The following is a 26,652-nucleotide window of genomic DNA, read 5'->3' on the forward strand; positions in this document are numbered from 1 at the left end:
GTGGCAGGAAGAGAAACCAACAGAGCAAAAAGAATCTCCCTTGTAAAGACTAGTTTACAGTTTTACCTGAATTCGGGATTTAGGGTTGCCAGATGAAATGGGAGATTTTTATTTGCTAAATCTGGCAGTCCTACTGGGCGTGTTTGGCCTTTGACACATGCTGAAGTATCTAGCCGGCACATCTCAGGAACTGGGACATAGTCAATGCTCACCCAAGGAAAAGATCTCAGGAAGGGATCAGGGCCAGGGGATCCAGGAACTCAGGATCACCTGGAAAACTTGTTGAACATGCACATTTTCAGGTCCTACCACAGACCCTACCAAATTAGATTCTCCAGCAGCAAGGCCTCAGGACCTGTATTTTTGTAATAATAGCAACATAATAATGGTAATTGATAGTCATTGAATACTTGGAGCATTATGTATACTTTTTGCACATTATCTCATTTAATCATCACAACACCCTGTGAGCTAAAGGATTATTATTTTGCTATCTCACAGTTGAAGAGACAGGCTCAGAGAGGTTAAGTCACTTGTCCAAGGTCAAACAGTCAGTAAGTGGTAGAATCAAGATTCAAACCCAAGCAGAATGACTCTCAACCACTATACCTTAATAGACCTCAGATGATCTTTTAATGGCTTCTGTCCATTTTGGGAATCATTCACGCCCTGTCACCTAGTCCATCCTAATTAAAGAGCCTCAAAATCTTTTTTCCTTTCTTTAAAAATATCCATACATGGATCCACTCATCAATCTTAGCATCATGAGAAACAGAACAACTGGACATGCCATGATACAATAGGGAATACACAGCAACACCTACAATGTAATACAACTTGAAAAATTGAAACTAAATCTTAGCTTAAGCATCTTGTTATAAAATCACTGTTGTTGAGAAAAGGAAAACTCAAAGTCACCCCCAAGCCCTGGGCTGTCCCCTGACATCCCCGTCCAGCTGCATGAGTGCCCTCAATCACCCTGGGCTGCCAGCGTCTGGCTGGTTCTCTCCCTGGCTACATTACCTTTTGCTCTCACAGCACTGTGTGCGAGAAAGACATTCAAGAGAAGGTGGATGAATAAAAGAACAAAGGAAAGAAGACATTTAAAATAGCAACACAGCAAGACTTCACTGGCAGTCCAGTGGTTAAGACTCTGCGTTGCCAATGCAGGGGCATGGGTTCCATTCCCACAAGCTTCAAGGTGTGGCCAAAAAATAAAATAAAACTTAAAAGAAAACACTAACATGGCACAGAATATTCTATATCATAGAGAAGTGAAACCTTGGCATTTGCAAGAGACCTGTTGGAGTCCTTGGCAAATTTTCCAATCCACAGTGTCCCCTGGGAACACACAGGACCCAGCCCAACCTTTGTTCTCATACTTGCAGCCTTGCTGGGTTGTGGGAGGCTGTGACCTCGGGCATATACTGCCCTTCCTACCTTAAACTGAATGATGCATAAAGGTAAAAGAATATCATGATAATGGAGATGTGTTCTGTCACCCAAAGTTACTGATGTAAGGCCCTGGCTGGGTGAGGACTTGGGGTGGGGGTTCAGTAATCAGCTGCTCTACCTGAAAGTGTGATCCGGTCAAGAGACCCGGACAGACATGCTCTCCTTTGGATGAAGAGAGGAACAGCTATGGTGGCCCTGAGAATTGCCCCTGGAGAGTTGGAAAGTGGGAGGCTGATGAGCCTGCTGGGGTGACGGTCCCAGCCCTGACACCCAGGCTGGGAACACGTGCATCAGCTCTCAGGCATGTCTTCTCAAGGGTATCAAGAAGCCTGGGTTTTACTGATGAAAGAAATCAAAGAGGACACAAACAGATGGAGAAACATACCGTGTTCATGCATTGGAAGAATCAATATTGTCAAAATGGCTATTCTACCCAAAGCAATCTATAGATTCAATGCAATCCCTGTCAAGCTACCAACGCTATTTTTCACAGAACTAGAACAAATAATTTCACAATTTGTATGGAAATTCAAAAACCCTCGAATAGCCAAAGTAATCTTGAGAAAGAAGAATGGAACTGGAGGAATCAACCTGCCTGACTTCAGACTCTACTACAAAGCCACAGTCATCAAGACAGTGTGGTACTGGCAGAAAGACAGAAATATAGACCAATGGAACAGAATAGAAAGCCCAGAGATAAATCCACGAACCTATGGACACCTTATCTTTGACAAAGGAGGCAAGGATATACAATGGAAAAAAGACAACCTCTTCAACAAGTGGTGCTGGGAAAACTGGTCAACCACTTGTAAAAGAATGAAACTAGAACACTTTCTAACACCATACACAAAAATAAACTCAAAATGGATTAAAGATCTAAATGTAAGACCAGAAACTATAAAACTCCTGGAGGAGAACACAGGCAAAACACTCTCTGACATAAATCACAGCAGGATCCTCTATGACCCACCTCCCAGAATATTGGAAATAAAAGCAAAAATAAACAAATGGGACCTAATGAAACTTAAAAGCTTTTGCACTACAAGGGAAACTATAAGTAAGGTGAAAAGACAGCCCTCAGATTGGGAGAAAATAATAGCAAATGAAGCAACAGACAAAGGATTAATCTCAAAAATATACAAGCAACTCCTGAAGCTCAATTCCAGAAAAATAAATGACCCAATCAAAAAATGGGCCAAAGAACTAAACAGACATTTCTCCAAAGAAGACATACAGATGGCTAACAAACACATGAAAAGATGCTCCACATCACTCATTGTCAGAGAAATGCAAATCAAAACCACAATGAGGTACCATTACATGCCAGTCAGGATGGCTGCTATCCAAAAGTCTACAAGCAATAAATGCTGGAGAGGGTGTGGAGAAAAGGGAACCCTCTTACACTGTTGGTGGGAATGCAAACTAGTGCAGCCGCTATGGAAAACAGTGTGGAGATTTCTTAAAAAACTGGAAATAGAACTGCTATATGACCCAGCAATACCACTCTTGGGCATCCACACCGAGGAAACCAGATCTGAAAGAGACACGTGCACCCCAATGTTCATCGCAGCACTATTTATAATAGCCAGGACATGGAAGCAACCTAGATGCCCATCAGCAGACGAATGGATAAGGAAGCTGTGGTACATATACACCATGGAATATTACTCAGCCATTAAAAAGAATTCATTTGAATCAGTTCTAATGAGATGGATAAAACTGGAGCCCATTATACAGAGTGAAGTAAGCCAGAAAGATAAAGATCATTACAGCATACTAACACATATATATGGAATTCAGAAAGATGGTAATGATAACCCTATATGAAAAACAGAAAAAGAGACACAGATATACAGAATGGACTTTTGAACTCTGTGGGAGAAGGCGAGGGTGGGATGTTTCGAAAGAACAGCATGTATATTATCTATGGTGAAACAGACCACCAGCCCAGGTGGGATGCATGAGACAGGTGCTCGGGCCAGGTGCACTGGGAGGACCCTGGGGAATCGGGTGGGGAGGGAGGGGGGACGGGGAATCGGGATGGGGAGTACATGTAACTCCATGGCTGATACATGTCAATGTATGACAAAACCCACTGCAATGTTGCAAAGTAATTAGCCTCCAACTAATAAAAATAATTGGAAAAAAAAAAAAAAAGAAGCCTGGGTTTTGTTTCAACCCAACTGCTACCCTCACAATGTAGTTTCTCCCCAGAGTTTCTCAGCTCCAAGGCCTCGGCCCTGGAGTCACCCCGCTCCACCCAAGCTTCTCTTCTCTCACATCCCTAAACAATTTAACTTAGAGAGGAAAAGAAAACCTAACAGCCTGGACTCTGCTCTGCTCCCAGTCCCCAGGACTCAGTGCACCCACTGAGGTATCACTTTCCACCAGCCTGGAGTCAAGGGGGCCCCAGAGGGGTCAGGAGCCTGGGACAGGAGGGCTGCCCAAACCTTCCAGAGCAGACCTACATTTTTCAAAGCCAGCTCCACATGTGACATGAGTTAATTTCTTCAGAGTTTGAAAATATTCTTTACACCCTACAGAAGTCAACTTATGTGCTGTACTATGCTAAGTCACTCAGTTGTGTCCAACTCTTTGTGACCCCATGGACTGTAGCCCGCCAGGCTCCTCTGTCCATGGGATTCTCCAGCCAAGAATACTGAAGTGGGTTGCCATGCCCTCCTTCAGGGGAAGCTAATTTATACTGATAGCTAAATCCTTTCCACCCCTGCTTTCATCAGTCCTAGGAGAGGTGGCTGCAGCACTGGCCATCATGGATGGGGTAATAACAGCTGAAGGGGACTTAAATCAGGGCTGGGATGCCCTCTGAGCACTGGCCATTTCAGCAGGAAGCAGGAGGAAGCCCTGCACCAGACAACAGTGCTGAGAGGTAACTGTATCCACAAAATCTGCAAACATCAACAGATGGGCTCTGACACCCGTGTTTAAGTATCAGGCAAACCCATGAACCTGGTAGGGCACAGTGAGGACCAGAAGGCCGAAGGTTCCTGAGCAGCTCAACAGTGGTGAACAAGGTCACACACAGAAGCACATGGAAAGGGACTTCCCTGGTGGTCCAGTGTTAAAGAATCCGCCTTGCAATGCAGGTTCGATCCCTGGTCAGGGAACTAAGATTTCACATGCGGTGGAGCAATTAAAGCCTGTGAGCCACATCCAGAGAGTCCATGCAACGCAATGAGAGATCCCGCATGCCACAATGAAGATCCCAAGTGCCGCAACAAAGACCTGATGCAGCTAAATAAATAAGTAAATATATTTTTAAAGCCCATGAAAAGCCCTTCTCTCCTGGAAGGTCCTTCTCTCAGACCCTGCTCACACAAGGCTGAGACACTGTCTTAGCAATCCCTAGCACCACAGATTGGCACCCTGAGACAGTGAGACAGCTTGAGAGTTAAGGAGGAGGTAGAGAAACTATGAACAGACAGAACTTCACGAACAGAGCAGCTCAAGCAGACCACAGGAGTCCTAGTATGACAAGGGATGTTATAGGCGGTGATGGCTCACAAGAAGAGGGCACGTGATTGCTTGCTAGCCATGGTTGGAGAAATGACCATGACCTGCTTGGAGAAACAGCGACAACTCAAGAACATCCTAGATCCCAACTCCTAGGCTTCTACAAAGAGACAGTAACAGACAACTTCCCCAGAAAACACAGAAATGCCAATTAAAGTGACCAAAACAGCAAACAATCCCCAAACATCATTGTAACTATAAAGGACTTAGGGATTCCCTAGCTGTCCAGTGGTTAGGACGCCACACTTCCACCACAGGGCGCATGGGTTGGATCCCTGGTCTGGGAACTAAGATCCAATATGAAGTACAGCATGGCTCCCTCACCCCAAAAAATATATATACACACAATATATATATATATGTACACAATATATATATAGAGAGAAAGACAATAAATAATGGATCCTGCTTTAAAACAAATTCCCCAGGGTTGGCAAGGCTGCAGCGAGATGGGATATTTCCATGTTGCAGGTGGTACTCGTTAACCAAGACTGTCCTTGGTGAAAATGTCAGCTTGGTCACTCCATTCCTGAGAATTTATCTAAAAAAAATTAATTCAGAAGAAAATGGGAAAATATGGGAAGAAGTTGCTTTATGGCAATAAAATCTAATGGTTAGAAACTGAAAAATCAAATGTCCTACAACAAGGAGATATATGTATATAATTCAATGAAACATGATATAATCAGTGAAGAGGAAAAAAGCTTTTCATGACATTATGTGAACTTAGTGCGGGAGGGGGAGTAGAGCAGGAAACTGTACAAGGACAAAGATTGCACACAAATAGATAAAGACTGAGAGGAACCACAGGGAAACATAAATGGCTGTGTTTGGGTGGTTGGCTTCTGAATATAATTTCTTTTTTAGTTGCTATAAGGTTTTTGGGGGGCAATAGACTTAAAGAAATGGCCTGGCTTTCCCAGCAAAGGTGGGCTTGTCACTCTCTGCTGGGAACCAGCATGCCATCTGCTGACCCTTAGCCTTGGGACACGTAACACCTCGGGCCATCCACATTGCTGGCTGCACCTGTAGGAACCCCCCAGGCTTGTCTGAGCCAGGCAGGCGTGTACAATTGAAGGAGGAAACAGACAGAGCTGGACTCCATCTTAGGCCAGGCTGTGAACATTAGGCTACACACATGGTCACTCTCCCAATGGTCTCTGAACTTTGTGCCCAGTGTCTATAGAAGTGGCATACCAATGGGAAACCAGACCCCTGGATAAAAGAGCCTCAGGACTTGTACTTAGACTCTCCGTTGCCTAAAAGAATATGCTAATTATCTCTGTAACAGAACAAAGTCGTAAATTCCATTATGTTTATCGGGATATGACCACAGTCCTATTGATAAATGTCCACTGTTTATCTAGTCTTGTGACACATGAATCATGGGTTAACTTTGATTGTTTCTCTCTTTTACCTTGTCAAGACTAGTTTCAAGGAAGTTGGGGAGGTAGGTTTGAGCAAGTACACTTAGGGTATATAAGGTTTTCACAAAAACTGGTCGGGGTCCTTGACTAAGAGGAGACTCTGCCTTGGGCCTGCCGGTGTAATAAACTGCACTCCACTATCTGCACTGTCCTTCTGAGTGAGTTTGTTTCCCGGAACATGTGGCTACAACACAATGACTAGTCCAACTGGCTGAGAGGCCCCTGGGAGAAACATGGAGGACTTTGGAAGTTAGAGGAGGGCAAAGCATGGGTGATTCTATGCACTGGAATGTTGAGTTGGATAATTTAAGAATCCAATGCAAGAGTATGCAAATGCCCATCTGCTACATAAATCTATAGCCTGGCAACACCAGAGTATGTTCTCAAATTAGAATGGTCTCCAAAGTCAGGTGGCCCACCCAACCTGCAGGTGGGTTAAGGATGGCTGCCAGCTTTACAGATGAGAGCTGAAGCTCAGAGGGGTGAGGTGACTTGCCCCAGGTCACAAAGTCAGGGGCTGCTGAGACAAATGCCACTACTCCTCTGCTCACTGGCAGATGCCTCACGCCTATGAGGCTCAGAACACTCCCAACATGGGGTCTTGCTGCTTGACTGGACACAGCCATCGCCACTTGTGCCACTGTCCAGCTCAAACTCTATGGTCCGCCAGAGCCCCACACCCCCAGTCCATGGAATTGTCTCCAGGAGGGACATCAGGTGCCCGACCAAACCCTGGAGTCTTGGTATATCACCCATCCAAAGTCTTCCAGACTTGGAATGAAGGTTTCCCCAGCAGGCCCAGCCCAAGGCCATCCCACCTCACACACACAAGCAGTGTGGCCCCAGCCCTGGTGCCACTACTTCCTGGCTGTAGGATCTAATAAGTGACCTGGACTTCAGTGTTCTTGTCTGTAACATGGAGATAATAAGAGTCTCCGTGTGATAGGATTGTTATGAGGATTAAATGAGATAAGAGACATTCTCGGCAAAGTGAATACAAAGTCCTCTCAGGGTAGAACACTTCCCTCAACACAGCTTCTTTGAAAATTGAACAAGATAACTAGCACACCTCGGCTTACAGCAGAGCTCTCTAAATAATTGTTGCTACAATAACCAGTATTCTTGCCTGGAGAATCCCATGGACAGAGGAGCCTGGCGGGCCACAGTTCATGGGGTTGCAAAGAGTCTGACACAACTGAGCGACTATGCACGCATGCACAATAATAACAAAGGTATCAGACACAGTACAAAGGCAGGGGTTTTCAGGGAAAGGGCTGGGGAAGGGCTTCACAGAGCTGGGAGGGTGCTTGTTCTCTTCTTTGAAAAACAGACTCTCTTTCATGGCCCTCCTGCTCCCCCCGTCCACCCTCTAACGTGCTCACCAGCCAGGAAAGGACCCCAGCGCTGGCCACTTCTTCCCTTTGATCCCCAGGGTCCAATGAAAGCCAGACCTAGACCCTGGCCCTCAGTCTCTGCTGCCTGGGTTCCGGAGGAGGAGCGGGTAACTGAGGGTAACCGTCCCCTACTGACTTCATCTCCTCCGGGTCGAGCTTCTGGCCGGCTGGTTGCTGCTCCCTCTGGGGCCTGTGGCTGGAGGGCCCCCCTCCCCACGCCTGCGGCCCGCAGGGTCCCAGGCTCCCACTCACAGCTCGAGGATGAGCACCACGTCGGTGCGGTTCTCGAAGACGTCGTGCAGCGTGATGACGTTGGGGTGCAGCACCCGCCGCAGGATGCTCACCTCCCGCTGGATCTCCTCCAGGCACACGCCCCACCGGCTAGCCCGGCTCTGCCGCTTCTTGATGAACTTGGCCGCGTACTCCAGCCCCGTGCTCTTCTCCCGGCACTTCTTCACGATGGCGAACTGGCCGCTGCGGGGACACAGACACACACAATGAGGACATCACTGCAGTCCTGGGAGAAGTGACCTGGCCGCCACCCCCCGGCCACAGCAACTCCTTCTTCCAGGGCAGGACAAGTCACGTCATCAGCCAGGATCCCCACCTGGCCATCATCCGGAGACGGAGACAGAACAAGTTCTGGGCTCCCCTTCTGTTCCTATGAATCCTTTACTTTGTACTAGGAAGGAATGGCAGTGTTGTCATTCCCAGTGTACAGATGGGAACACTGAGGCCCTGAAAGGCTACTGGTTTGATCCAGATGACACAGCTTCAGCTAGAACCTCTGTCTTGGATTCACCAGATGAAACCACAAGGTCCAGAGGTTTATACTACTTAATGGAAAGATTTTAAAGGAAAAGCAGGACTTCCCTGGTGGTCCAGTGGTTAAGACTCTGAACTTCCACCACAGGGGGTACAGATTTGATCCCTGGTCAAGGAACTAAGATCCTACAAGCCGCAAGGTAGGGAATGAATGAATAGTAAAAATGGTCAGCACAATTTACTAATAGTAACAATCATCTGTTTGGGCCTCCCTTATCTGGAAGCAAGGACAAACTCATCTATTTAGAACTGTAAGGAGACAAACCACCTCTCTAGTCTCATGTTCGCACCTTGGTTTCCAACCCTTCCCAACAAATCAAACTTCAATTACCTGACACAAGCCGGGTAGTGGCTTGGAGAATAAGAAGACAGAGCAAACACCAGGCTAAAGCACTTAAAGACAAGGCCAGAGGCTATGCCAGCGAGGCTGAGGGGATCCCGGTGGAAGTGGGGATGGGGTGGAGGCAGCCTAACATTGTTAGTAACCTCGGTGGGTGTTTCTCATGATTAGAAGACAGATAGTCCATGGGATTTTCTAGGCCAGAATACTGGAGTGGCTAGCCATTCTCTTCTCCAGGGGATCTTATCAACCCAGGGTCAAATCCAGATTTCCTGCATTGCAGGCAAATTCTTTACCAACTGAGCCACCAGGCATGCCCAAGAATACTGGAGTGGGTAGCCTATCCCTTCTCCAGTGGATCTTCCCAACCCAGGAATCAAACCAGGGTCTCCTGCATTGCAGGTGGATTCTTTACCAGCTGAATTACCAGGGGAGCCCAGATAGCACCAGAGAATTGTAAAATATTAGGAAACTGAGGCACAGGAGACATCAAGTGACTCACCCAAGGTCATCACAGAGTTAATGGCAAAGCCAGGCCAAAGAGCTGAGGACCCTGCCCAGTGTTCACAAACTGCTAAGACATTTGAAGGAGTCAAGACTATGTTTAGTGCCCTTCAGGGCTGAGCCTGAATCCTTCACTCCAGGGACCTAGACAGCATCCATGAAATTGTGCAAACTTGGAAAACTCAGCAGTGGCCACAGGACTGGAGAAAGTCAGTTTTCATTCTGATCTCAAAGAAAGGAAATGCCAAAGAATGTTCAAACTACCGTACAATTGTGCTCATTTCACATGCTAGCAAGGTAATGCTCAAAATCCTTCAAGCTAGGCCTTAGCAGTACGTGAACCAAGAACTTCCAGATATACAAGCTGGATTTAGAAAAGGCAGAGGAACCAGAGATTAAATTGTCAATATCCACTGGATCATAAAAAACCAAGAGAATTCCAGAAAAACATCTACTTCTGCTTCATTGACTACACCTAAGTCTTTGACTATGTGGATCACAACAAGCTGGAAAATTCTTAAAGAGATGGGAATACTATACCACCTTACCTGCCTCCTGAGAAACCTGTATGCAGAAACCTGCCAAAGTGGCAGGTAGCCCCAGGCCAGCCTCCCTGAATGCTCTAAAGGCAGCCCCCTACACACACACACAGAGGGAAGGGCAGCGGCCTTCACCATCACTGGGGGTGATGTTAAGGCAATAACTGGGGGCCACTCTCAGTCTTTGGAGACTACCTAATGGCCACCCTCCTGGGGATCCTCCCACTCCCCTTCCACCAGTGTCCCAGGTTTTCCTGACACCCACAATACCTACTGCTTGAGACAAAAACCATAACCACCACTTTGGATGTACTCTCTTAGGGGCGCTGGGGTAAAAGTTACACACAAAGAAGTGCTCTGGATACAGTAAGTCCCCTACATAAGAACGAGTTCCATTTCAAAAGTGTGCTCGTAAACCCATTTTGTCTGTAAGTCCAACAAAGTTAGCCTAGGTATCTGACTAACACAGTCAGCTATATAGTACTGTAATGTAATAGGTTTATAATAACTTTCACACAAATAATACATAAAAAACATAACAAATAAAGAAAACAGTTTTAGTCTTACAGTATAGTCCCTAGAAAAGTGCAGCAGTGCAGTACAACCGCTGGTACACAGGGGCTGGCATCGAGGGAACAAGCAAGAAGAGTTCCTGACTGGAGGAGAGAGAGGAGGTGGGAGATGGTGGAGCTGAAGGATCGTCAGCAATAGGAGATGGAGGGCAAACTGCAGTTTCACTCACACCTGACACTGATGGGACGCACGTTTGCATCTTTGAAAGTTTGCAACTTGAAGGTTCGTATGTAGGGGACTTACTGTGTTTGCCTCAGCCTCAGAAACTAGTAGCACATCTGAATCACTCCATTACTAGAATAATCCTCAGTGAGACAGCCTTCAAAATGAACCCAAGTGATCAAAAAAACAGACCCTCAAGTAGAGCAAGTGAGGAATAAGAGATGCCATTCTGTGGCAACCATCGTAGAGATGTCACCACACACCTGTTCACACATCCCTCCATCCCCTCATCCCCCTTTACCCAGGGCTACCTGAGCATGTACTCTGTGCCAGGCTCTGCCTGCACAGCAAGGGGCAGGGACCAAAGACTCAGACATCAGGTATAGATGGAACTCTGGGGAGGGAGAGGGCCCCGGTGGCTGGGCTGGGAAGGCTTTGTGGAGCCATGTATATATCACACTGTCTGCTAACTCTAAAGTTTCAGCTATTTATGCCTCTTATACAGATTCTGGACCCTCTACACCTGATGCAGGTGGGGTTAAATCAGGCCTCCCAAAGTCAGAGGGAACACGTGCAGCGAGATCTCTGGTACCTGAGAGCAACTCTGGGCCTTGGGACATCAGGCCTCTTAGCGGGTGCCAGCAAACACTGAACAAAGCCTCGAGTCCCAGGCAGCTGTGCGTCTCCAAGTCAGGACGGCCACGCTCCTCTCCTCCCTGACACCTCAAGGAGTCTGGCATCAGCAGCCCTGAGGGATGGGAAAGCCAAAGTGTAAGGACTTTAAACTATTTGTTTAAGCTTATGGAGCACAGAGGTGGAGGCAGAGGATTTTTATAAAGCAGAGCTAAATATTTCAGATCACCTTGACAAAAAAGCTTTCCCTTCTCCTTAGGGGGAAACGGAGGCATTTTTCTGTATCACATGCCTGAAAAATTCCTCTAACTCTCAAAAAGCAAATGAGTGTTTGCTTTTGAGTGTTCTCTCTGTGAGAGCAGCTGAGGCAACGAGAGGTGACTGGGGGTCAGGCCTAACAGGAGCAGGCGTCCTCCTCCCGCCAAAAGGAGGTATTCTGAGAGCAGGTGACTAACACAGAGCCAAATACCAGCCAATGCCACTCATCTTGCGTCTCTTTGCGAGACAAGGGTCCTCCGCTCAGCCTGCCCGGGGAGCCTCAAAGGGAGCAGGGGCCACTCGCTGGTCTCCTCTCTCCTCGGGCAGGTGCTGGAACGTGTGGAGTATGTGCTCCACTAGGCCAGCCCTGGGCAGGAGGAGCAGGCTTCCAGGTCAGACAGGCCTGGTCTCAGGAGACATACACTGTCACCTGGGGCCAGTGGCCACCTTCTCTGTGCATCAGTTTCCTCATCTGTAAAATGGGAACTGTGATTCTCTGCCAAGGAACTGTGAGGACTGGAAATAGGTCACGTCAAGGGGGACTTCCCTGACGCTCCAGTGGCTTAGACTCCACGCTCCCAATGCAGGAGGCTCAGGTTCGATCCTTGGTCAGGGAACTAGATTCCACAGGCCACAACTAAAAGATCCCACATGCTGCCACTAAGACCCAGCACAGTCAAGTAAATAAATAAATATTTTTTTAAATTAAAAAAAAAACACTTCATTTTGGCCTGCAGATAAATCTAATAAACAGTGACTAGTGTTACTGCTATTAGTTTGTTGCTCATGTGAAGGCAGAAGTAAGTCGCTGATTTACATGGACTTCAATGTGTGGCCACGGCATCAGTGCAATTTTAACACACGTCCCCACCCCAACCTACTCTCCGATGATCCCAGTGCACAGTCAATTTGGGGTTTATCTTCATTTTAAACAATTCACCAGCTCTATTCATCCTTAGAGCAGTGGTTCTCAACCCTGGTGGCACACCAGAATCACTGGGGAAATCTTAAAGTTACGGCTGCCTGGATCCCACCTCCAGAGGTTCTGATTTCCTCGGACTGGCAATCAGGATATTTGTTAAAAAACATTCAGGGACTTTCCTGGTGGCGCAGTGGATAAGAATCGACCTTCCAAATCAGGGGACACAGGTTCGATTCCTGGTCCAGGAAGATCCCATATGTAGCAGAACAACTAAGCCCATGCATCACACTTACTTAGCCTGTACTCTAGAGCCTTCGAGTTGTAACTACTGAAACCTGCACCTAGAGTCTGTGCTCCGCAACAAGAAACACCGCCACAATAAAAAGCCAAAACACTGCAATGAAGAGCAGCCCTCTACTTGCCACAACTAGAGAAAGCCTGCATAAAGCAACAAAGACCCAGTGCAGCTGAACATAAATAAATCAACTTTCTGGGTGACCCCGATGTGTAGCCAGGGCTGAGAAACACCAGCTTACAACAGTCCTCTGATTATCTCTGTTTTTCCATATGAAAAAAAGTACACCACTGCAACTCATATTATTCCTTGTCCTTCTCAGTATTGATATATTACCCTCTCCCTTAGATCTTTGATCTGACCATGAGAAGGAGGGAGAGAGGAGAGAAAAGGGAGATGGGGAGTGTTGTCTCTTTCATCAGAACAGGTTTTGATTGATTTGCAAATCAAGACAGAAGATGACCCTCGACTCTGGGGAGTAACAGGAATGGATATTTGCTGTGGGACACCCCCTGGTCCCTGTACCCACAATAGAGGCACAAAAGCCAGACCTGAGATGGCTCTGTCATGCCCATCAGAAGGCACCTGCAGACCCACGGGCAGGTGGAAGCAGTGATAGTTATGGGCCTTTTTCTGTCCATCAGGAAGGCTCTGAAGCCAGAAATTCAGGCCCAGGGGCACAGAAGTTGCTCAGCTATGCTACAGGACCAGGGGTAGACAAGGAAAGCCCCTCTAGGATAAGACAGAGCCACCCAGGCTATCAGCCTAGGAGGGAGCAGAGGGGAGCCGCCAATAGTAAGGGAAGTAACTGTCAATACAGATTTAAAAATCATGGGAATACTGAAACACTGATGCACATACGCAAAGCACGCATATGTCTGTCCCTGCAACAGTCAGTTCCTAACTCTAATGCAGCAAAGGGCGGGTAGTCAGGAGGTCCAACTTCTGACCCCGACCTGCCCCCAAAGCTTCATGGGCTTGGATAAGGAGCTGCCTTTTCGGTCCATTTTCCTTCACCTGCCACCTGTCAGAAAGCTTCTGAGGGGAATTCCCTGACAGTCCAGTGGTTAGGACTTGGTGTTGTCACTGCCATGACCTGGGTTCAATCCCCAGGTTCCCACAAGCCATGTGGCACAGCTAAAAGGAAAGAAAGTTCCCGAGAGTCCACTACAACTCTGAACAGAAACGAAATTTTCCCTTCACTTTCCAAATTCCGTCTCTGGGCTGCTGTCTGGGGTCTTGGGTTCTGGTCAGATCCCACCTGCTAATTGGTCATGAGCCTCGGGAGCCTGTTCACCTCCCTCGGCCTCAAGGTCCTCCCTTGTCAAATGAGGATGAGAAAACCCAGCCTGTCCACCTCACAGGGAAAATCATGAGGTAACTCCCCAGAAAGGACTAAACCATCCAATTAGTAAAAAGGCAGGAGGCAGGGGTGGGTGGAACACTGTGCCTGAGGCTGACTTGCAAAAGTCACGTTAGGAGGGTCTCGTGAAGGACAGTAAATCCACGAGACATAGAAACTAGTTTCCCTGCTCCTGCCAGCAGCTCTCCTGCAATTATATCAGGAACATGCTCCTCTTCTCAGACAGAGGACCCAGCTCCTCACTTATTCAGTGTCCCTGGAGGACAAATGAGGCTGTGTGAAGACTAGTGTCACAGACAGGACTTGGCAGGGCCTGGGGAGGGTGGGGGGCACCCCATTAGAGTCTCCTGTTGTCTGTCCAGGAATCAGATGATGAGGAGTAAACCTGGAACTGCTTCTCAGAACTCAAAAATGGTTTGGGACTTTCCTGGTGGTGCAGTGGTTAAGAATCTGCCTTCCAGGGGCTTCGCTGGTGGCTCAGCGTAAAGAATCCACCTGCCAATGCAGGAGACACGGGTTTGATTCCTGATCCAGGAAGATCCTACATGCCGCAGAGCAACTAAGCCTGTGAGCCACAATTATTGAGCCTATGCTCTAGAGCTCAAAAACTGCAACCACTGAGCTCATGTACTGCAACTACTGAAGCCTGTTCGCCCAAGAGCCAGTGCTCCGCAACAAAAGAAGCCACCACAATAAGAAGCCTGTACATTACAACTAGAGAGTAGCCCACACAGCAACAAAGACCCAGAACAGCCAAAAATAAATATAAATAAATAAATTAAATTATTTTTCAAAAAATTGAGGGACGTAGGTCTGATCCCTGGTTGGGGAACTAAGATCCCACATGCCATGGGGCAGCTAAGCCTGTGCCAGAACTAGAGAAGCCCATGCACCTCGAGAACGACCCAGTAGAGCCAAAATAAAATAAATTAAAAATATTTTTCAAAACCAGCTCCTAAGTTTCAGGGAAGAGCCTGGCTCAACTGCTCCTGAATTCTTTACCACCCAAGAGTAATCTGGGTGTGAGCCAAATCTCACACCTGGGATAGATTTTGTATAGCAATGTGGACATCACAACATTTACATCCAGCTTCTCTCTCTTCATGCCAATTTCACTTTTATCCTCTCTTAAATGTTTGCTAACATCATTCTTAGCTCCATTTTACAGATCAGAAAACAGAGGCTTAGGAAGGTTAAGTAACTTGCAAGTTGGACCAGGTAGCAGATCCTGATAGAGGGACTAGGACATAAAGTCATGTCAACCAACTCCAGCTTCAGTGAGACTCTCCAGGTAACTAGCCAGCAGTGATGCACCAAGCAGAAAGGAAGGGTCCCAGCCCAGAAGAGAGGAGAATTTTATCATTGATATTACTAACAATTGCCAATGCATGGTGATAATAAATAGTAGACTGATTTGGGAGACTTCCTTGGCGGTCCAGTGGTTAAAAATCTGCCTTGTAATGAAGGGGACTTAGGTTTGATCCCTGCTCAGGGAATTAAGATCCCACATGCCATTGAGCTCTGGTGGAGCCCCATGGAGCCCTCTTGAGAACTTATGCACTGCAATGAAAGATCCCACATGACTCAACAAAGACACCACATGCCTCAACTAAGACTAAATACAGTCAAGTAAATAAACAGATTTAAAAAAAAAAAAAGTAGACTGGGGACTTCCCTGGTGGTGCAGTGGTTCAGAATCCACCTGCCAATGCAGGGGACACCAGTTTGATCCCTGGTCCAGGAAGATCCCACATGCCACAGAGCAACTAAGCCCTTGCACCACAACTACTGAGCTCATGAGCTGTAACTACTGAAGCCTGACTCTAGAGCCATGCTCTGCAAGAAGAGAAGCCACTGCAGTAAGAAGCCCATTCACCACAGCCAGAGAGTAGCCCCTGCTTGCCACAACTAAATAAAGCCCTCGTGCAGCAACAAAGCCAAAAATAAATCAATTACTTTTGAAAAGAAAATAATTTTTTTTAAAGTAGAATAAGTTTTATTCAATTTTTATCATTGGTTTTGAATTCTCAAAAGACAATGCACCTCTCATGGCCAGAATTGAGACAGACCACTCCCACTGTCAAAAATAAATCAATTACTTTTGAAAAGAAAATCATTAAAAACAAAAAGTAGAATAAGTTTTATTCAATTTTTATCACTGGTTTTGAATTCTCAGAAGACAATGCACCTCTCAGAGCCAGAATTAAGACAGATCACTCCCTCGGTCCACCCACTCCCACAAGGTTGGCTATGGCCAACTAGACTTGTTCTTACAACTCCCCAGGGATGACTGCCAAAGGCATTTTTAAGGTTTATTGATAGAGTGGGTCTAACTCATTTTCTCTCTCAGACAGTCCAAAATGTCCACGAATCTACTAACTTGCCCCAAAGTCCCCAGTTGATCAAGGTGGAGATGAGGCAGAGCTGCACAGAATAGAGAGCAGGGAGAGATGTCACGGGAGGTGGGAGGCATCAAGTGGGAAGTGCTCCAGGTCAGAGGGTTGTGGGGCCCAGGTTCCTCCTCCTGCTTCCCCCCAAGCAATCACTGCAGTTCCTCTTCCCACACTGGAGAACAATGAGCCACAACTACTCTGAAATTACCCTGCAGGTGTGTAGTACCACAGGGCAGGACAGTGCTTAGAAGTTTCCAGTCAAGGCCACCCCAGGTGCAGCCCAGGAAGAGGGGGAATGGAACCTTCAGCCAGCATGTGTCAAAGGCGTGAGCAGGAGGAGCTCAAATCTACAGTCCACAGGAACCAGATCGGCCCAATCCCATAGGACCCACTCCCTGATCCCAGGGCAAGAGCCTGTCTGGGGATGGTGTCACCAGCCCCCTCCCCACTCCTCTGCCTGGCCAAACTTGACTGACCTGGCCTCTTACCCTGCCCCCCCGCCACCACCCTATACACACACATACACACACAACGCACACAAACACACCATCCTTTTCAACACATCTGTCTCCACTCAGCCACGCCCATGAACAAAGATATTCCTCCCATCACCTTAGCAAAAAATCTGTTTCTGGTCTCATAGACTTAACTCCAGGATTTACAGTCAGTAGACTGAGGTTCTATTTCTAGCTCTATTACTCTTAGTAAATCATGTGACTCTGACCCTCAGTTTCCTTGTGTGTAACCCAGACACAAGAATATTCCAATCTCACCTTTCATCTGCAGTCTCTGCCCAGGCTGCAGTGTCCCTGCCAAGCCCTGAACATGTGCATGGGGGCCAGCTGTGGATTCTGGGGCAGATGTAGCCCCAGGATGGGGTCTTGGCCAAGGGCATCCTTGGCCCTCCTGAAGAGAGGAAACTAGCAGCACGTGGACAGTCTGTGATTTGGAGTTATCTGATGCCTTGACCTGAGTGAGAATCCTTCCCCCACTGGGACCATGGAGGTCTGACAGCCCTCTGTGACACAAAGATAAGTAATAGTTGAAATAAATATTATCAAATGCAAAGTGAGCTTTTGCATTGAGATTTTGGATTATACACAAATTTTAATTGAGAAAACAGAACTCCAGAGGAATGAATTCTGCAGGCCCCAAAGAGGTATGAAAAGGTGGCTTGGTGCCTAGGAATTCACACAAAGGAAAACAATCTGGATCCCACTGAGGCTATTACATTTAGTCATCATTGTCCCCTTAGGCTTCTCTTGGCTGTGACAGCTTCTTTGACTTTCCTTGTTTTTGATGCCTTCAAATTTTGAGTAAGGCATTCTGTAGGAAGTTTCTCAGTTTGATTGAGTTTCCTCATAATTAGGATTTGGGGATCTTAAAACCTTAAGGGATTTTGAAAGGAGACCACAGAGGTGAAGGACTATGCTCATGTCATACTAAGACACACACTATCAATATAACTTATTACTGTTGATGTTAACCTTGACCACCTGGCTGAGCTCTGATTTGCAGGTTTTCTCCACTGTAAAGTTACCCCTGCTCTCTGACACTCTACTCTTTGGAATGAAGTCACTGTGTGCTGCCCACACTTAAGAAGAGGGAGTTGTAGTATTCTTTCTTTTATAATATACATACATACATATATGTATATATTATTGAACTATAGTTGATTAACAATGTTGCATTAGTTTTTGCTATACAGCAGAGTGAATCAGTTATATATATGCATGTATCCACTCTTTCTGAATCTGCCTGCAATGCAGGAGACCTGGGTTTGATTCCTGGGTCAGGAAGATCCCCAAGAGAAGGAAATGGCAACCCACTCCAGTATTCTTGCCTGGAGAATCCCATGGACAGAGGAGCCAGGAAGGCTACAGTCATGGGGTCACAAGAGTCGGACATGACTTAGAGACTAAACCATCACCACTCTTTTTAAGATTCTTTTCTCATTTAGGTCATTGCAGACCGCTGAGTAGAGTTCCCTGTGCTATACAGTGGGTGCCTGTTGGTTGTCTATTTTATATACAGTAGTGTGGAGTTGTGGTATTTTTAAGGGTGAAAGATTTACATCAGTTAATTGAAATTCTATAGCAAGAAGTTAGTCTCCTCTCTCATTTAGCAAATGTATACTTATCCACCCCCCAAAAGAATATCCCAATCTCACCATGTTATAATGAGAAAGAAATGAGACAAATATGTGAAAGCACTAAGGAAACGATCTCTCTCTGTGAATGTGAATTACTCCTTCCATCCAGTGGATTGACACATCTGGATCATGGTCTCCATTTTCCAGTCCCAGCCTTGAGCCTGCTTTAGCACCCGTGAACCCCATCCTCAGATGCCAGCTTAATAAGATAGCGTGGGGGAAAACTGGGGCAGCTGAAAGGCAGGGTCCCTGGGTGGTGCCAGGATCCAGGAAGGCAGAAAACACTTCAGGATATAGTCATCTGAGGTTAGGGTAAACAAGGGATCAGATATTCAGGAAGCCAAAAAAAAGGGTGAAGAAATATAAGGTTGCCAGAAGGGGGAACACATGGCAAGTCAAGATTCCAGGCCAAAGAGATGAGAAGAAGGAGCAAAAGTTTACCAAAAACCAGGGGGGCAGCATGTCAGGAACTAGGTGTGCAAGCAAGGAGCGAGAGACCCGTGGGATCAGCAGCCCAGCCACGTGGCACGTGGAGCTGCAGCAGACAGAAACATCAGCAGAAGACCTGCAAACACAAGAGTGCCCAGAACTGCTCAACGGCCTTTGCTCCCAGCATGTGAGCCAAACCACTGTCTGTGAGCCCGTTTCCCTTCCCTGACCATGTTGCCCCTAACTTTCTAGTCTCATGATGATGGTTTTAAAATTTATTTGAGGTGTGGAGCCCTCTCTCCAACAAATTGTGCAAAGAAGCTCACTATGTAAAACATACAAAAAGCAGGGCTTCTTTTTGGGTAGAGATGCTAAGAGATGGACCATAAAGAAGGCTGAGCATCGAAGAAGTGATGCCTTTGAATTGTGGTGGAGAAGACTCTTGAGAGTCCCTTGGACTGCAAGACGATCAAACCAGTCAATCCTAAAGGAAATCAATTCTGAATATTCATGGGGAGGACTGATGCTGAAGCTGAAGGTGAAGCTCCAATACTTTGGCCACCTAATGCAAAGAACAGACTCACTGGAAAAGGCCCTTGTGCTGGGAAAGATCGAAGGCCAAAGGAGAAGAGGGTGGCAGAGGATGAGATGGTTAGATAGCATCACCGACTCAATAGACATGAATCTGAACAAACTCTGGGAGACAGTGAAGGACAGGAAAGCCTAGAGTGCTGCAGTGCAAGAGGTTGTAAAGAGACACAACTTAGCAACTAAACAACAGCAACTCACAGGCTGCCTGCTCAGAGCCCAACCACATGATGCCCAAAGGGGCTTTCTGGAACCCCAAGGGTTCCAGGGAACAAGATTTGAGAAGTCTACTCAATAGCATGGAAGCATGCTCTTTGATGATCCCAAAGCAATTCCAAACTGCAAGGAAAGAGTGAGGGAAAAAAAGGAGAAATAGAAAACACTAAAGAGATAATTCTCAAAATTATTATCTATTCTTTTAAGGAGTTGCTCTGGGACGTTTCTATGGTCCAGTGGTTAGAACCCCAAGCTCCCAATGCAGGGGACCCAGGTTTGATCCCTGGTCAGGGAATTAGAGCCCACATGCTGCAACTAAGAGTTCACTAAAGATACTGCATGCCACAACTAGGACCTGGTGCAGCCAAAATAAGCACATAAATAAATATTAAAAAAAAAAATTTACTCTGACCAAACCAAACTCAGGATCAACAATAAGGAACACACTTTGGATTAAGTATCAGGAACCAGAAGTTTCCAGGGAGCTAAACCCTGACCTACAAATGGCCCCTCTCCATCAAGTCACAGGTGTCTGCCTGTGCTGGCCAGTGGCAGCTGCCTGCACAGCTTAGCTCATTCAGCTCCTTGTCCCTCAGACTAACTTCCTTCCTCTGGCTCTTTATTTGGGGGCTGGGGGGCACACAGAAAAAATTCCTAAAGCACAAAACGGAAGGAATTGTTGAGCAGAGCCAAGTCAGGCTGAGCTATGACTGCATTTTGGAATCTATTTTTAAGTCTAAGCACGTTTTGATGCTATTGTCAAATGAACAGGAGCCCACAGGCCCAAGGCCTGAAATTAATTAAGCTCAGTTTAACTTGGACTTGGCTTTTTGGAGGACTTTGGCTTTTTCTTTTTTCACTGAAAATATAGCTCAGTGTCCTCTGGCATTTCCCTTAGTCTGGAGTCTATATTCTAGACACAGACATGACATAGGCTACTATGGCTTGAAGTGTTAGCCATGGAGGGTACCACCCATCACCCACCATCCACCCACCTGCCCGTCTAGTCACCTAACTACCCGTCCACCCATCTACCTAACTGTCCATTCACCAATCCATCTATTTACTAATTTACTCCTCCAGTCCTCATGTATGGATCAGTGTCCCAAATGCTACAGACCAGACATACCCGCACAACTTGAAGGACTCATAGTCAACTGGAGAGATCAGACAAATGCTCATGGAAAAAGAAATATGGCATGGGTGTCTAGAAATAGCTGCCACAGGTCAAGTGCATGGGCAACAGTAAGCCCCGCAGCAGTTCAGCAGAGGGAGGAAGTACTGGCCAAGGGGAGTGAGGGGAAGTCTTAAGGAGCAGGTGGGATGTGAACCAGGTTGATAACATATGATCAGGCCACTCAAGATGGCTCTTCTCTTGCTCTCCGTACATCCCCTGCTCCCAGTCCCTGCCTCACCTACACCCGACTCTCCTGACTGAATTTCTCTCTTAATCTTAGAGCCTAATCAGTGAATGCCTACATAGTTGCCCCTAGTCTCAGCTTGTGATTGTTCTAATCTTTAAATCAGAACATCTCCACCATGAGAGCTGATGAAAGGAACAGTGAGGGGCATGCGCCACTGCTGGTTTCCCTGGTAACTGATGAGCCAAACTGACATCAATTCCCTCTATAACTGGTAACCCTCCAGCTCCCACCAGGAGTGAAGACTGCTGCCCTGTCCTGCCCGCTATCTGTTGTACATGTGGAGATGTTGCTCCAGGACCTCGTTTCAGCCATGTAAGATTCATCCCACCCCATCCATTAAGCCACGGATGTCTCTGTTGCTGACTCCAGGCTCTTTCTTTGGTCTTGAAGCTGGGCAAGTACAGGGCTTGCAGGCCTATAAGGTGCAGCCCAACAGGCAGAGGAAGCTGAATTCAGACAGGCAAAAAGGAATCAGCTGGCCACAGCTGGAGTGAAACACAAATGCTTTATTCTGGGAATGCCCTGAGTCAACACGTTACTTCTTCACTTCCTCCCCGTCAAGTGGCCACTTTCTCAAGGAAGTCCATCAGGAAGCTGAGCTTGCCCTTTCCTCTCCTCTTTGTGGGGGTGGTGGAAGAGGACAAGTGGCCAGCAGCAACAATGTTCACTTGGGTAGGGTTCCCCTCTCACCACCCGAGTTCCTGACAATCAGATGTACGTTTGATTAATAAAAAGACCTTCAGCAGGACAGGTCAGCTCACTTGATCCCAGAAACACCAGCCAGTTGGCCTTCACAGCCTGAGCAAAGCCCAGGAGGCTGGACCATAAGGGATGTGATCTTTAGCAGAGCAAGAAAGGGACTAAAACAGAAAGACGGAAAGATCCAGTCAGGTCGAGGTTCTGTTATTACCATGTAGGGACAGGGTCGTCCCTCATATCTTCTATAATGGCTCCCTCCCAACTTGCCAGACCCCTCTAGTGTCAAGAGTTCTGTTCCCAACCCCTCTGCTGTGAACTCTACACATCCCCATGGTCCACACTCCCCGGGGATCCTGCAGCTACTGAAGCCATGTGTCTTAGAGCCTGTGTTCCAAAACAAGAGAAGCCCCTGCAACTAGAAAGTAGACCCTGCTTGCTGCAGCTAGAGAAAGCCCACACGCAGCAATGAAGGGCCTGTGCATTGCAACAGAGGCCCAGCACAGTCAAAATGTTTTTTTTTTTTTAAAAAAAAAAAAAGAACAGCTCTCAGGCACTCAGCAAGATGCCCCAGTACCATCTTCATATCCAGCAAAATGCTGAACACATCACATGGCAGAGATACTTCCATGACAAATGACCAAGGCATTCACCTTAATCAGCAACCAGCCCATCGGAACCTGGGGAGTAAGAACTGTCTTACTCATCCGATGGGGTCTGCTGAACACTGAGCATGAAGTAGGTATTCTGCCTACTTGCAGAAAAGAAGAGCTAAACTGAGGCAACAGGCAGTGAGTGAAGGACTTGTCACTCACAGCCAGCCCTCTGTGCACTCAGAGCACCTCACCAGCAGACTCACTAGGAAAAGAACACATTCTTGATAGTTATTACAAAAGGAGCATGCTCATTATTTTTAAAAAGCACAAAGAGGAAGCTTCCTGAGATAACCATTGTTATCATTTTGGTATCTGCTCTCTTAGATTTTTTTCAGCACATACTATAGTCTTTTTTGTTTGTTCATTTTTTTAATGGGACTGGGATGATGCCGTATGTACTATTTTGGAAACTGCTTTTTAAAACTTTTCTGCTTAACAATAGATCATGAATATTACTCACATTACTGAAAATTGTTTCACTCCTGATTTTAAATAATATGTCACTTTACAAATAAACCATAATTTTTAAAGCAAATTCTTAATTTTGGATATTTATAGTATCCTTTTCTTGGCACACCACATGGCATGTGGGATCTTAGTTCCCTATCCAGGGAGAGAACCCATGCCCCCTGCATTGGAAGGCCACTTCCAATGTCTTAACCACTGGACCACCAGGGAAGTCCCTGGACATTTATGTTACTTCTAATTTTTATTATAATTAAGACTGTTATAGATACTAGTATATATAAATCTTTGTGTACATCCCTGATTATCTTTTCTGAAGGTAAGTTCCAGGTAGAACCCTTGGTCAAAAGTTATTTACATTTCTAAGGTTTATGATACTTGACAAATTATCTCCCAGGAAGATTGTCTCAATAATACTCCTAACAGTCCTAAATAACCCCTTGAACTTGTTCACTGTGTTTTTCAGCTTTACCATTTTCCTATTTGAAGGATGATATCTGATTATCTTAACTTGAATTAAATTTATTATTAACTTGTAGTTGATTACTAGTAAGAATGAACATCTTTTCCCTATGCTTGTTGGTAATCTGAACTGCCTTATACATGCCTCCTCATTTATTTTTCCACTGGGGTGTTTGCCTTTTTCTTATCGTTTATAAAAGCTCTTTACATATTTGTGACCTGAACCCTTTGTCTTGTATGTTTCAAACATCTGCCCTGATTGTATTGGCCAAAAGGAACTTTAGGCCTTTTGTAGTGTCAGACAGTGTTAATCAGTTTTTTCCTTACGTCTCCTCTGGCTGTTACTAAGCCGTGACTTAAGGGTACACTCAAGGGGAGTGCCCTGTGCCCCTTCGGTCACACAGGCATTCAATTCAGGCAATACCTTTAAACTCACCACAGAGGCAATCCCTCATCCCCCACACATGGCCCTTTACTCAGAGTCACCCCACTCTTCCTCCTGGTAATGACCCTTCTACTGGCTGATTTCAGGAAAGGACGGCATCAGAATGTGAGCAGGTTCTGCTACAGAGTGGGCCTGGTATCCCCAGGATAGACTGCAGCTCCCGGGGTGACCAGCACAACAAACCCCCCTTAAGGGATGCAAAGCATCTCCCCTGCCCCCCAATTATCCATTATGTTGTTTAGCGTCCTTTGGAACAGGATGCAGCAGGCAGTGGCTTTCTTTCAGAAATTAGTACCATGAACATGTCTGTCTACCCTGAAAACCTATAGCCTTCCTCATTTCAGATAATGAAAATGACATAATCTATCTTATTTCCCTTTTGTTGCCTTGGTGGTCAGTGATAATGGTCAACGATAATGACCCAGATCTTGGGTGTGTTTCCTTCCTCTTTCCTTTGCACCAGTGGTTCTCACACTTGAGGGTGGAACAGAATCAAGGAGAGCTTGGTAGAAATGAGATATCCAAGCTTTGCCACAGAATTGATAAATCATAATCTTCTGGAGGTCGTGTGTCTTTTGATCTCCACCTTTATTTTCAAATTCTGTGTGCCTCGTGCTGTAGGTTGCCTCAAGTTGTTACCATACATGGGCAGGAGGAACTAATTATAAGTGGTCCTGTTGCCATCACTGTGGCATGGAGAGAGATAGGGAGCTGTCGAGCACTCCTGCAGAAGCAGAACCCTCCTATTTCACAGTTGGCTAAAGGGGGCCCCAGCCTGTTAAAGGGGCTTGTCCCGGGCAGGACTACCCGTACAGCCATTTACGCAGTCCATCCCAATGGCCAATTTGATCAACTTCAGAGCAGAAGGCATTTCCCATAGGAAGAAAATGATGCCAACTCCCATGCCCTTTGGGCCCCATGCTCACAGGGGGCTTATCTCCTCATCCCTGCCCTCAAATGGATTTGACTTTAGATCCACATCATAACTCATCATAGTTGGTAAAGAATCTGCCTGCAATGCAGGAGACCCCAGTTCGATTCCTGGGTCGGGAAGATCCGCTGGAGAAGGGATAGGCTACCCACTCAAGTATTCTTGGGCTTCCCTTGTGGCCCAGCTGGTAAAGAATCCGCCTGAAATGCAGGAGACCTGGGTTCGATCCCTGAGTTGTGAAGATCCCCTGGAGAAGGGAAAGGCTACCCACTCCAGTATTCTGGCCTGGAGAATTCCATGGGCTGTATAGTCCATGGGGTCACAAAGAGTTGGACATGCCAGCGACTCTCAGTTCACTCACTATCCTCCCTATGCCCACAACCCTGGAGAGCGGGACCAGGTAGAGAGAACAGGTCCAAGTCCTCTTAGAAGCAGATTTCTGTCCAAACTCTCCTCCACCCAGCCCCATCTTCCCTGCAGAAGCTGAAGCCTCTGTTGGGCAAGCGGCTCCAAGTCACAGCTTAGGCCACCCTCCTCCAACCACTGTCATCACCAACCCCAGTTAGCAGCTACCAGGTGCCCTGGAGGCTGCCAATCCTTCGCAGTTCCTCTAAGTCATTACAGGATTTGGCACCTAATTTCAAGCACAATTGTCAAGACGTCATCAGGAAGGTATGTGTCACCTCCAACATGATCTGTTTTTCTACCCAAACTGCAACCTAGAACAGATCCAGGTGTCTATCCTGGCCGCTTCCCTCTAGAAGCCAACCAGTCAGGCCTGCCTCACCAGCTGCTGCAGGGTATCCTTGTCGTCACCCACGCTGGAGGGCTCTGAGAGCTGGGGGGCTCAGATCTGGGAAGGACGCCAGGATAATCCTAAGCCAGCTCTGTTTCTAGCAGGCTCTGGAAACTTGGCGGGTTTCTTGGCTTTTCTGTGCCTCTGCTCCCACCTCAGCACACGGGGATGACAACCACCTCAGAGGCTGTGATGCGGATTAAATGCACGGCTACCTGCAAATGCCCAGAGCAGCATCTGGTACATGGTCAACACTGACAAAAATGAGTTTAGTTTTAGCTCGCCAGGCTTCAGTTTCCTCACCTGTCAAATGAAATTAATACACTCACTTGCAGGACGGTTGAGAAATTTTAATTAGAGAAAAGTGAAAACAGCATAAACCTGGCATATCCTTGGTGCTTGATAAACAGTTTCTGAAAGGTGAAGGAGGAATAAATCAGACAATAGGTATCAAGGTTCAGAACAGATGTTTTCACCCTGGCCGCAGGCTGCCCCTTCCTGCTCCACAGTATCCCAGAAATCACCTCCTTGCTCAGAGACACAGACCCACAGAGCATCCAGGGTTCCCACATGGGGCCTGGACTAGTGAGACAGGCACATTCCTCTTTAATCTTGAGAGCGGGCAGGTCCCAGCGGCCCCTTAGGGCAGAGTGTCTCAACACAGCACGCCCCAGGACAGCCAGGAGATGGACGGTGTCCCTCAGCCCTCCTGCCAGCCCGCTGTTCACTCTAGGACAGACATGCTACGGGGTCTCCTGCCAGAGGCTGGGTCTGG

General features: G+C 46.8%; 1 protein-coding gene across 1 annotated transcript in view; it reads right to left on the reverse strand.

Annotated features, from left to right (window-relative positions):
• The window catches only part of LOC122705646 (death-associated protein kinase 2-like), a 122,044-nt gene that overhangs the window by 15,295 nt on the left and 80,097 nt on the right, over positions 1-26,652 (reverse strand). The window contains exon 4 of the mRNA XM_043921072.1: positions 8,063-8,284. Coding sequence (XP_043777007.1) covers positions 8,063-8,284 — 222 coding nt within the window. The remainder of the gene's footprint in view (positions 1-8,062; positions 8,285-26,652) is intronic.

The sequence above is a fragment of the Cervus elaphus genome, chromosome 12 (assembly GCF_910594005.1).
Source record: "Cervus elaphus chromosome 12, mCerEla1.1, whole genome shotgun sequence".
NCBI lineage: Eukaryota > Metazoa > Chordata > Mammalia > Artiodactyla > Cervidae > Cervus > Cervus elaphus.